General features: G+C 41.4%; 2 protein-coding genes across 2 annotated transcripts in view; both read right to left on the bottom strand.

Moving 5' to 3' along the window:
• Window positions 1-1,988: 1,988 nt before the first annotated feature.
• palb2 (partner and localizer of BRCA2) lies at window positions 1,989-10,122 on the bottom strand. The gene is made up of 13 exons (XM_034892871.1): window positions 9,948-10,122; window positions 9,530-9,638; window positions 9,366-9,425; window positions 9,093-9,273; window positions 7,087-8,544; window positions 4,827-6,322; window positions 4,569-4,721; window positions 4,001-4,083; window positions 3,641-3,790; window positions 3,353-3,469; window positions 3,141-3,228; window positions 2,846-3,012; window positions 1,989-2,680 (listed from the first exon to the last, which is right to left on the bottom strand). Exons 1-13 carry the CDS (start codon window positions 9,968-9,970, stop codon window positions 2,443-2,445), a joined length of 4,323 nt encoding a protein of 1,440 aa, XP_034748762.1. The 5' UTR covers window positions 9,971-10,122; the 3' UTR covers window positions 1,989-2,442.
• Window positions 10,123-11,690: 1,568 nt separating this feature from the next.
• The window catches only part of LOC117957262 (retinol dehydrogenase 8-like), a 17,636-nt gene continuing 16,432 nt past the window's right edge, over window positions 11,691-12,894 (bottom strand). Inside the window, exons 5-6 of the mRNA XM_034892887.1 lie at window positions 12,188-12,371; window positions 11,691-12,073 (exon numbers count right to left, since the gene is read on the bottom strand). Coding sequence (XP_034748778.1) covers window positions 11,846-12,073; window positions 12,188-12,371 — 412 coding nt within the window. The 3' untranslated portion in view covers window positions 11,691-11,845. The remainder of the gene's footprint in view (window positions 12,074-12,187; window positions 12,372-12,894) is intronic.

Raw genomic sequence — 12,894 nt, 5'->3', positions numbered from 1 at the left:
ATGTAAAGATGGTTTAATTTTACCCAAGTTTAAATAAAGACTAATCTTGACAAATTTAAGTGTTTTGTTTTGCCCACATTTGCTGTTCAATATTTTATCAGTTATCTGACACAAGACATTTGAGATGTTGGTTCTTGACCAAAAAAGTCCATTTGGAAAAAGGTACATTTGATCTAAAGCAGCTATGCAAATGTGGTAAAAGGTCATCTCTTCAGTGTAAAAGATTATTTATAAACAATTTGTCTCAAGATTCTTTTTTCTTGATATAAGCAAGTGTTAAAAGCTAGGAAAGTAAAACATATCTGCATGGATATCAAGCAGTAAAACCAAGAACGGGTTGGTTTCCTTCAAACACTAGTGTTGCACAAAGAAAATGGCCATTTTAAAAGGAGAAGTGTTTTGATCTCTGGCTTCTCCATAACTTTTCTGTGTACTTGAGAAATCTTTTCTTTTGCCCTTTATACTGTATGTCCCCGCCATTTTACAAAAACTATAGATTAACAACCTCAGGAGTTTGACTATGGATTTACAAAACTGTTTAGTGTACAATCATACAAGTGCGAAGCTATCTTTTTTTAATATTGTCGATACTGAAAACAGCTCTGAACCGCAGAGAGCTATTTCACAAAACCAAGAATAAGGAATTAAGCCGGGATTTCCCGGTTATCCCGGCTTAATTTAGCTTTGACTCGGTTTCACAAAAGCAGGGGCCTCCAAGTTACCATGGAGATTTATTCTGTACAGCTAGCCTGGTCCTGACCAGGAGCCTTTTATTTCACTCAGAAGTGGTTTTACCTTATTTTATTTAAATTTTTTACCTTGTCAGCCTGCATTAAAAAACAACTGGTGCATACAGCCGTTCGGTTAAGTACTGTTATTATTTAAAGTTGTGACCATTATTTTTTTTTAAACTATTCATGTGACATAGTTGCTGTTTGAAAACATATTGTTGTTAAAAGTTTAATGAATATGATGAGATGCAAAAGGCTGATAAAGTTGCAAATGTGTTTTAAATGAAGTCTGTAGCTAAGGTCAATATATAAAGTGCTGTAGATGTGTGTTTCTATAGTGGACCAATGCACCTTAAATTATTTTAGTTGATCCATTTTTTTTAATCTACAACAACTATAATTTGTGAGGATTGTACAATTTTCAGAACATATCCTAATTGTACAATCTTACCAAATTACAGTCTAAGTTCACTGAACCAATAACTATATATAGTGTAGACTACTGTCCATTCAGGGAGAGCCCACCTCAATGGTTTTTGACATATTTTGCTGGGTGGAAATAACTGATGAATATCACTCTGTTACATTTTCAATTTTTGAAAAAAAAACTTTCAAAAAAGTAACAATTTGGTGAGGAATCATTTGGCGCCTCCTGGTTGACATAAAGAGCCATTACAGCTTCATTTACAGTGTGATAACAAGTTACATACATTTCTCCATTTTTTAAATTATGTTTTTCTCACCACACAATTAATCAATCCAAAATGCAATAACGCAACAAAAATAATCAAACAGATACTAAACTATAAAAATACAAGTATACTTTGTCACTCATAGATCTATAGCCTTAATTACAGGCAGTGTTCAGATGTACATTATTTTTGTTATTGTCTATGCTTTTTTTTCCAAAAGCCAAAACTCATAAATTATTGAATTTTTATGGCCAGTGTTTGCATTTTGTAAAAGCTGTTTTGTAGTAGTATGGGTTTGGTTCGCTGACTGAAGTTTTAAAAAGTGAACTCAGTGTTGAGAACTGTGTAACAAATTGTATATCCACAATGTTAACTATATGTCTGTATTTAGGTGATGCTCTTATATTATCTTAATAATAATAATTATTATTATTTGGCCGAGATGGTTTGAGATGGTCTAACTCTTCTATCTAAATCTAAGATCTAAATCTAAGATGTAAAAATATAAATCCGGCATGTCTAAGACGGGTTTGGGCAACCTTAGCAATATAAAAGTAGACAAAAATACAACTGAATACACATGTTTAATGTAAATTATGAAAACAACCTTTGGCAACACTTCTTTTTCTTTATATATAAGAAATATAACTATGTATTCAAGTAACCACAGTAAAGAACAGTCAAAACAGCAGCAGTAATAAAACACAAAGGTGGTTTTGGGGTTACAATGGTCTAAAAAGTGAAAAATCCACCATCAAGTAAACATTGTCACACAATGAGGTCCAGTGTGTGATACTGGCGCTCTAAAAACATTAGTGTAGAAAGGCCGGAGGAGGTTCAATTTAGAAGCACTCCACATCTAACAATTCAGTCTTGTTGAGGTTATGTTACGTTATAAAGACCATGACTTTTTGAGATAACAGTATATTGCTTTAATCTTAGCAGTATGATGGCCTAGAATGTTAAAAATCTTCATGTAGACATTCTGATTTGAGTGATTTTAAGAAATCAGAGTTTCTTTAATGTCCATGGCAGAGTGAAGCCTGACTCGTACTGGAACAGTGTAGAGTAACGTCTCCGTTGTGATGTCCAGTCACCAGCGTACCTCCACCCCCCCATCGAGCCAGCTCCCAGCCTTCGCTCCCAGGAGACCACACCATCCTGGAGGTTGCCCGCTGCCCGAGGTCCCACACACACACACAGCCACTCTGACTCAGGCCAACCACACGGGAGCTGTAAACATCAGCATCACACAGCCTGCAGAACACAGAGGCACATGGGAGTGGTAGTTACATAGATGTATATGTACAGCGTACAAATGGTTCAATACCATTTTTTCAGGCGGTATCGGAGGCTTTTCTGATACTGGTATTGGTACATCGCTATTACAGAGACACACAAATACATCAGTCCTCATCTCACCTGCCAGACCAGGCTTTGGGTGGATGCAGCTGAGTAGCCAGGACAGATTTTCCAGTCAGAGGGTTAACGGCAACCAAAGACAACAGGGCCGACGTCTTCCTTTCCTCTTTGGTATCTTCCTCCAGAGAGCTGAGCAACTGATGCTGCAGCAGGACAAACAACACTCCCTGTGCATCAGCACACCAACACCCACACCCACCCACACAGACACACACAGACAGACAGGAGTAAAATCATCTGAAAAGTGAGACAGTTATGGTGGCAGAACAGCAGCTCCCCTTTGCAATAGACTTACACAGTAAGAGTATCCTCTGAGACAGGAAGTATGTGATAAACCATCTCCGAGGATAATTCTCCGCAGCTGCTGTCCAGTCTTTACATTCCTGTGTCACAGTGAATACATTCAACTGTAAACAGCAGCAGTGCATGTGAGAGCCAAATCTGGATGAAACGTGCTAGAGGACCTTTTGCTGCGTGGTAACAATAAGTAAGGCAAATCTTCCTTACCAGACAAAGAGGTTTCCGCCCTCATCTGTGCCAATGAGAGCCTCTGAAAGTCCGTCCACTCGAGCGAGGGCCCCGACACAAACGCCAGGACACATGAGAGTCTGAGAGTTCCATGTGCTGAGAGAGAGAGAGAGAGAGAGAGAGAGAGAGAGAGAGAGAGAGAGAGAGAGAGAGAGAGAGAGAGAGAGAGAGAGAGAGAGAGAGAGGGAGAGAGAGAGAGAGGAGACACTAAGATTTCTGTGCAATGATGAAATAACTGAGATAGATTAAATAAGCCAACTCATTTACCTGCCACTGTCTGACAGCGTAAACACCTGCAGGGTGGAACCAGATGCTGAGTGGGAGGAGGTAACAACTCTGGACTTAGACACACCCGCAACAGTTTGGACGACGCCCTCACAGAGCAACACTTGCAAGAGGCTGGAGCACGACAGCATCCTGTGCACATGGACAACCGACACGCGGTTACGTTTAAGACGAACGCGGAAACCTTCCAACAGCTGTTTTTCACAGGCACAATTATTAAACATATTTTCAGATGTCCTAATGAAAATCGTCCTTGGATTAGCACTAGGCTTTATACTTGTCCAGACAATTAGCCAAAAATGTTTTTAAACACAAGCCAGGTAGTAGGACTTTTTTTTTTACCTCACTTCTCTGATTTCCAGCTGACCCAGAGTGACACAGATCAGCCCAGCAGCATCCGGGACAGGAAACACATTGATCACTGGCTGTAAACAGAGAAAAGAATCATCCACATAAAAAACACACAAAAAAAAAAAACTGTTGTAAGTTTGACCAAATTACTGTGCGCCATGCTAGAAAGTGTCACATTTTGTCCTTGAAACAGAACATTTGAACGCTTGTCCTGTTTTAGTGCCTTTAAAACCTACATCCTCTGATTTATTGCTTATAGATATTTTTTATGCTAACTTAAATCTGGATCTGTTACATCTTTGTGTGGGCACTGTGTAATAAGACTAACAGTGTTTGGCTTCCGTTTGTGGAGCTACTGCACGGAGCTCCTTACGGAAGTCTGCCGAGATCCGCTGGATGACACAAAACATCTCACACTTTCCCCACAAAGATGACACAGGGCTGGTTTCAAATCAACAAAGTATCCTTTTTAATGTACGCTGCTTGTCCTTGATTGAGGAATATTCAAATAAATAAGGATGAAGGTATGCATTTTGCACACACACACAACCACACTCACCTCATTGAAAGCCCAGGTGTGTGTTAAACTCCAATCAGAAGCAGAAGTCTGACTCCATAGACACACGGCCCACTTCCCGGCTGCTACGACGCACAAATGTCCTGAAGATCCGGGCAGACAGTATGCATCCACCAGACAGCTGCCTGCTGGGGCCTGAACACACACATACACACAGCTGCAGATACACACTTTGCACGTAGCGGCCATTGCATAAGCCAAACATGAATTCCTAATTGTACGACAAGTACAACCTTTTACCTTCAGCGTGTGTGTGCATCTCATTGTGTGTTCCTCGGCAGTCCCCTCTATTCTCACGCCCACCTGCCCACTGGAGCCCTGTGGCTGGTTGCTGGAAACTGTCACAGGTGGGTCAACCCTCTGATCATCTGTACGTAACGTCACGGATGAAGCCTGGATCTGACCGGCGGGGAAGGTGGTGGGCTGGCTAAAGAGCAGGGATGGACAAGGACAGAGAGCTGAAGGGGACAGGACCTGGGTGGACGGGCTAAGGCGGGGAGCCAGGGTTAGAGGTGCGGCAGTGGGAGAGGAGGTCAGATGGGGGTGGGGGGTGAGTCCTAGGGATGGCATAGTGGGGCTGTTGGCGGGAGCAGAGGAGGGCAGGTGTGGGGTTATGAAGGGGCAGGGTTCTGATGCCAGAAGAGGGCTCAACAGGAGCTGAGAGTGCACTCTTTTGGAGTCTGGATTTTTATCTCCCACCAATCTGTCTCTGGGAGAACTTGTGGTGGTTTCATTTGAATCGTTGGCAGCATTCAGATGCTGCACAGGAGACGCCCCTTGAGCTTCACTGTTCTTACAAAACTGTACAGCAGTACAACAGTTAGGAGGGTCCTCCAGGGTTTCCTGTATAGGGCAATCTAAGGAAAGAGTCTTGATGGTAGCTTTGTCTTCTGTTTGGTGGTTTGTTAACCTCTGGTCTTCCAAAGGATGGACTACACCAGAGCAAACAGTTTGTTCTTCTGATGAAATGACAAAAGACTCTTTTATTTGAAGTTCATCTGAGCGCCTGATGACGTAATCATTCACTTTGACTGCAGGTTTGTCTGCAAAGTTGACGTGAGGCGGTGGTTTGACAGGGTGGTCAGCAGGTCTGTGTGTGTCGCTTGCTGAGACGCTTCTCTGGCTATGAGTATTCAGAATCACAGCATCTTGCTCTACACATCGATCAACAAAGTCAGCAGCACAATCTTGAACCACAGACACAGACTCTGTTGAGGTGATGCGAGTCAGACACTCTGGGTAAAGGATTTCTGTATGCTGCTCTGCAGGGATTTCCATATCTTGTTTGGCTGACCCCTCAGTTAAGGACTGGCTTGTCAATTTATCTTCAAGCTTGTGATCTATTGACAAATTCTGGAAGTCTACAGACTGTGTAGCGGCTTGTTTTGGTTCGGGGGGGTGGGGTGAGTTGGTCATTGTGGGCGTGAGGCTAAGCGAGAGCGGAAGAGGCATCATTGTGTCACTGCTGCTCTGAGTGTCAGAGCGCCGGTTGCTCCTGCGTGAGTGGTGATAAGGCGATGTAAAATATTCAACTCCTGAATCCACAGCGACTTGGCGGAGCTTGTGCAGCTTCAGGGAAGCAAACTGGTCATCGGGGAGATGGAAATCTTGTGTAATGTCAAAGTTCATCAGCTTGTTGACCAGTGGGTGGGGGGACAGACACGGGAGAGGAAACAGAGACGTTTGGGCAGGTGAGGAGGAGGAGGGCAAGAGGAGAGATTGCAAGCTTGCTGGACCTACAGGACACAAAGTTAAAGACACTTTAATAGGAGGCGATAGATTCAGAGTTCACTTTATCCATTTATCTCTCTTAATATTACGTAATTTCGACCTTTGTCTCCTAGACACTTTAATTTGGAGGTTATGGGGCATATACACAACAGATATTTGAATAGACATGTGTGGTTATACAATGTAATGTCTTGTAAAAGCAGGGTTTAGAGCTGCACTGGTTTAAAGTTAATTAATCAAAAAACAGACACTGAATCTGCAACTATTTTAACCAACAATTAATCGTTAGTAATTAATAGTAAATAACATAGTAATGACTCTTGGAAATTGTGATGACATTTTTCACATTTCATAGACAAACCATGTAATCAATAAATCAAGAAAAAAAAGGCATATTAATTGATAAAAAAAACAATCGTTAATAGCAGCTCCAGCAGATCGCACTACCTTGGAATGAAGAGGATGTTTTGTTTTGCAAGTAAAAATGTCAATAAAGTTGATTTGAATTGACGAGTAGAGATGTGATGATTCTAATGACATATGTGGCAATGTATCAGACTCCGTACGGCTCTTAGTACGGTAGTTAGCAATTAGCAGAAACATTTGCTTTTAATCTTTTTGGGGGGATAATGAAGATGACACCAGCATTTTACTGTATCCAAACCTGAAATTACGATAAATCAATATTCTAATCTCAGCAAGACAAACCTGTAGACCTTATTTTCTATCACTGACACACACATATATAGAGTAATAATACAAGTCTTACTTCTACTCATCTGTGTGGATCCGTTAGTCGCGTCGCCGTTCTTAAGAAAGATGGGAAAGAACTTTACCAGATGTCCAAAGGCAGAGCTGACCTGAGCTCCATCATCTCCAGAGCAAGGCTGTGTGGCTGAGCTGAGGATAGACACGGACGGGGGGTCGTCCTGTATTGGAACAGCTTCTCCCAGAGTGAGGTGGGGCGTTGGTCCATCGGCTCCATGGAGAGACGGGGAGGAAGAGAGCGGGGAGCTGGTTGGCTGGGGATTGTGGGAGGTTTCTCCAAGGCTTAGTCGATGGGTGTCTATAGAGCATCGTGGGGTTTGAGGTCTCCCTCTGCCCCTCCCCCTTCTCTTCCTCCTACCTCTTGCTGGACGAGCAGTGATGGCCGTAGGAGAAAGTCGAGCATCAATGCCGACCTGATGACATGAAGCTGAGATTTGATCTAAAATCTCACTGGAGCTCTGACTGTTCAGCTCAGTAGATGTGTCAGCAGACTGTGATTCCATGCGGGGATCAACAGGTACAGTTGCCAGTGAGGACAAACTGGTCCCAGTGTGTTGACCTGATTGTTCAGGGTTGTGTGTGCATCTGTTTAATCCTCTGCCGCGGCGTTGTCGTCCAGTGCTGAGCTGGGAAAGTATAACGGCCCGCATGTCAGGCTGGCTCTGTGAAGATGTCATACGTCTTGTGGTTCGAACGTAGTACTCAGCTGGGAAAAGTAGTCCTTCCACCAGGGTACAGGAGTCCAGGAGACCCACACCCTTTACATCATGCTCTCCTTCAATCAACTCCCTTTTTTCTTCATTTATTTCAGCTGTATTATCATGACTTTTTTCATTTACTATTTCCTCTGCTGCATTTTTATCAGTGTCTTTATTACTGCTTTCTTCACACAGCCTTACATCCCTCTGCCCTTTAGTATTCCTATTTTCCTCTCCTTCCTCTGTCTCCTCTTTTCTTCCATTTTGTGTGACATCTGGTTCCATTCCTTCAGCGTGTATAGCAGGGTGCCCACCTGTGAGCAATAAAGAGGTTGACTCTGATTCTATTTTCCCTTCCGCTTTCAACTCACTCTCTTTTTCCCTTTGCTTTTGTCGGCCTTGTATGTCTTTACCTGCATTATCTCCTGTTTCAGTTTGACCACTAGAGTTCCAGTGTGTAAGCAGCAGAGAAGGAGATTCAGAGTCTGTACAAGAAAATAGCTCTTCACTTTCATTCACCACCTCTGTTCCCTCTATTTTGACTCTCTCTTCACTTCCTTCTGTTCTAACTGTCTCCATCCTTTCACTCTGGCTCAGTCCTTCCTCCCTGCTGTCGTCTGTGCTCCTGCCAGCACTCCTTTCCCAGCGCAGGCGGCTGCGCTGAGACCTGAGGCGCAGGGCGGGAGATGATCTGTAACCTTTAGCTGTGTCATGGCTGGGATCTGGGGTTTGTGGGCAAGCAGCATCCGAATCTGCTAGACCTGGTCAAACATCAGAACATGTGTGAATTACAAGCAAATCCTTGTCTGTTTCTCAAAAAGACTGTGTAATATCAGCCTTATTATGTATAGATGTTTTGTTTTGGGATGGATAAGCATGGGAGTAATTCATGTGTCAAACCTGCACATTTACAGTACATCCAATAAGAAATATATTGTTCATTTCTTGATCAAATTAGGCATCATTACAAGAGATTATTTAAATAGTAAAATAGTAAATTAGAAGAAACTACTCTTGCCTCCTCCCTTCAACCTTATCTTGCTAGACATTTTATAGCTGTTTACAAGCACACTCACAAACTATAATATACTATATAACTAAAATAGTTACATCTGGATTGCATGTCAACTTGAATGATTCAATATAGTTTATTAAACATACATGGATAACCAACTACACTTTTGACAAATCTATTCCCTTTTCATTTTCAAAACTTGTACAGCATACATTCCTTTGAAATTGTCACTACCGTTCTGTATGGTGGAAGATATTTCCTAACTGCACTTGCAGCTGATAAAGAAGGACTCACCTCCAGTGTGTCTCTGGCACTGAGCTATGCTTGGGGCTGTCCCTTTGGGGGTGTTCAGCATCAATGAAGATGGGCAGGGACAGGGGTTGGATGTCACCTGTGGGTCTCTCTGGTCCTGGTGGTCCTGCTGACTGATCTTGCTCCCCACATGTCTCCGTACTGCATCCAAACGCTCAGCACGCTGTGAGTAGATTAGAGTAGATTAAGTGTGTGTGTAAGAGAGAGACTAAGTTTTTACACTGGGCTTATAAAAGTAAAGTGAGAGACTCTTACCTGTAGCCTCTCAGCTGTCCTGAGGTACTCCCTTTGTAACAGTGCCAACTTCCTACGAAGCTGAGTGGGTAAAATGTTAATATGTCAGCAGCAGTCAGAAGACAGAACTAAAAGTTATTGTGGCACTTCTAGATTAAGTGCAGAAACATGTACAGTATCGTTACCTTTTCCTTATCGTCACAGTGTAGTGTGGTCCTCAGCTGCTCCTCACAGTGCATGTTATCTTTAAACTTTTTGGCAATCTGCTCACTCGGCCCTTGCATCCAGGACAAGCTTACAAACCACACACATACACGACTAGAAGTTAAATGTAAATTACTTTATTTAGGTGGTGCATCCTACGTTCAATGTAATGTGAAGTTATTTGTTAAAAAACGCTAGCTTAACATCTCTAAGAACAAACGGTAGCTTAATAACGTTACCTTAGCTACAGTTCGAACTTAGCGTTATTTTCGTTATGCTTCTTTAAGATTCGTTAGAGTTGACAGCAAAGTCGTCTACACACAAATACACCTTTCTCGTTAAAATGACAACTTGCCTCTTAAATTATATGAATATAGGTAATTTGTGAGGCAGACTTACAGTGGCACCGCCGGTGTGTCCATTAAAAGTTTATTTTGGTTATCGGTTATCGATTTAGTTCCAATTTCCCGCGACTACCTCCAACAGACGTAAGCAGTGGAGCTTTGATGAATCGATCAATCCGGTGCGGTGGCTCCGGTAGGAAGGAAGCAGGTAAATGGGAATGGGAAATGTTTAGTTAGCTAAGGTTGCGTAGCGTATAATGAATTGAAAGTTTAGTTTCGTATTCAGTACTAAATCATAAAGTACACCATAATAACTACCTTGTGAAAACGGACAGTATGGAAAGTGGTTTAAAATACCCACGGTTTTGAAATTGCTTTTAATGGAAGATATGACTATGCACCAAGCGGATACCCGTTAAACTGCTATATCTACCTAGCATGTTATGGGTGTGACTAACCTTACAACATTAGATACAAAAAAGGTTAGCGCTGTTTTTTTGAACATAATGTCGGTTGGCATTAATGTAACTTTAGTTGAAGTATTAATGCAGAAGAAAAACACCCTTAAAATAGAAAGCAGAAAAGTATAAAGTGAGAGGTTTCACACAGTCTATGGTTTCACATTACTAGCTAAGTGTGTCATACGTAGAAAGATGATACAGTTATTGTAATACATGTAGTCTGTTTTTATTTAGTTTGAGGAATTAAGAGGAAACCCAATACGTATTAACAAAATTGAATAACAATTTATTCACAAGTCAGTAAAATATTTACACTTCATTTAGACAGAAAAAACCCTGGTCAAACTTTGCTAATCTGAGCTGTCTTAAATCACACATATAGAGAATGGGGATGTGGAAAGCATATGTCAAGAGCACCTCACAAGCCAGATGCTCATCTTTAGGTGTCTTTGACATATTTGCGGTTGAGTAGCCTATGATGCAAATTATATTAGTTAAATAGAATTCCACTATTTCTTTCAGAAGAACAAACTTTTGCATTTACACAAATTGTAAAAGTGTGTTTACTGCATCCCCTTATGAAATCAAAACAATGCAGTTTGGGTAAATCTAATTAGTCAGTAAATGGCATAACTTACATTGAAATTGTCATTTTATTTGGTTTTATCTTGTATCTTGTCAGAATATGGCATTGTCTTATAGATTTAGATTTATTAGGACAATGCACATTAATCAACATTTCTGTAAATGCGCCAACACAACGTAAACCCGGGGGAGACCATGCAAACTCCACACAGAAAGGTCCGGAACGACCTGGAGTTGCAGAAGTGCTAAGCACTGAGCTACCGTCCTGCCTCAGTATTCACAAATAGAATAGCAAATAGTCAGTCCATCAGTCTAAAGAAGCAAAAGAGACATTTTTGCTGAAATGGGGGTGTTTGCCACCTGAGAGACATGACAGAGACTCTGCCAGATAAGAGTATCTCTGCTCAGAGGGAAAGTGATAGGTGCATATAGCTGATTAACCACAATCATGACTGTGCAACCATGTTTGCTTAAAACTATCAGAAGCACTAACACAACTTCAACTGGAAAATAGTTGCCATTACTTTTTTTTGTTGTTGTTGTATATGACTGAAATGTGAAGTCTTTTGGGATTGGGTGGGATAAAATAATGAATTCAGGCTACAGTCTGTTGTCTCATAAGGACTACACATTCGGCACTCTGGTTAGGCTTAACAAATTTCTATAAATGGCTTTTGTATTTGAACTCAATTGGTCTCAGGTGTGGTATTTACACATTCATAAGCTACAACAGTATACAATAAAGACAATATAGAAATGCCTGTTCATTACAAAATTGATAACTGTATGAACAGAAGGAGATATGGCTGCTCAAAAAAGATTATCTCTTTGAAGCTGTTTTTAAGCCAGTGTAGCTTGTGGTCTACATCCTCATGGAGTTTCACATTTGTGTATAAGATATAAGTTTCTAGTTTGGTGCAACTGTCCTGCTCCTCAGACATCCACAGGTGAGGTACTTCATGACAGTCATGCTGACGCGCATTAGAGGTTCCAGGTTAAAGAGCATGTGGTAGAAGGCATGGACAGACAGGCCTCCAGTTTCGTCAGCGTATTTCAGCGCTACGATGGGAGTGATCAAGGGGTTGGTCAGATTACGAAAGCGCGGCCTGCTTGCTTCAATCACTTTCTTGGTACACTGCAAAGAATGAGAGGGTGGACAAAAAAGACAGAGATTTCCAGTCAGACCTGCAGGATTAATTGCAGAAGTGTCACTGGGAAGCTAAGTCACTCAGACTGCATGGGAACTTACCCTGGCGATGTCATCAGGCGTTTGTCCCAGTGTCTCAAAGATGTCGATAGCAGAAGGAAGGTAGACGTTCTTGAAGTAATGCACCGTATCAGGATCAGCTCCAGGACACTCCTTCTGCTTCACATCATCTATCATCTTTGCCTCAAATTCTGTGCGCACCGGGCCCGGCTCAATCAGCGACAAGCTAAGGAGAGAGACACACAACAGAGGAGCCACATAAGAAGACTGGAACTCAACAAAAGAGCATTGTTAGATTGAGGAGGGGTAACAAACATGGCAAAGGTGTAACACTAGTGCTGAAATCATTTATTGATTGATATTGCAAATGAATATTAACAACAAGTTCATTACTATATTAATTCCTTCAACATTTGGGGCGTAGTCTTTCAAAATAAAAATAAATTAACTTTTTTATCATTAGACCCTTGCAATGAATTTGGACACAAAGTATTTAGGATTTATAACAGTTTAAAATTTTTTTTAGTTAAACATAACTTAACCAGGTAGGCCGTTGAGAACAGATTCTCCTTTGCAATGACAAACTGGGCAAGAAAAGCATAAGCGTGCAATACAACATACAGTTTTACATACAATAAAATATAAGAAAACAGAACACAACAGGCTAAAGTACAGATCTCAAAGTACTTTAAGTTTAGTGCAAACCAGCAAACTGGTTCATGAAATTGTTTGATCAGGATTCTCAGGCC

This window comes from Etheostoma cragini, chromosome 2 (genome assembly GCF_013103735.1).
Source record: "Etheostoma cragini isolate CJK2018 chromosome 2, CSU_Ecrag_1.0, whole genome shotgun sequence".
Taxonomy (NCBI): Eukaryota; Metazoa; Chordata; class Actinopteri; order Perciformes; family Percidae; genus Etheostoma; species Etheostoma cragini.
Note: the sequence above shows the minus strand (reverse complement) of the source record. Positions and strands in the feature narration are given on the sequence as shown.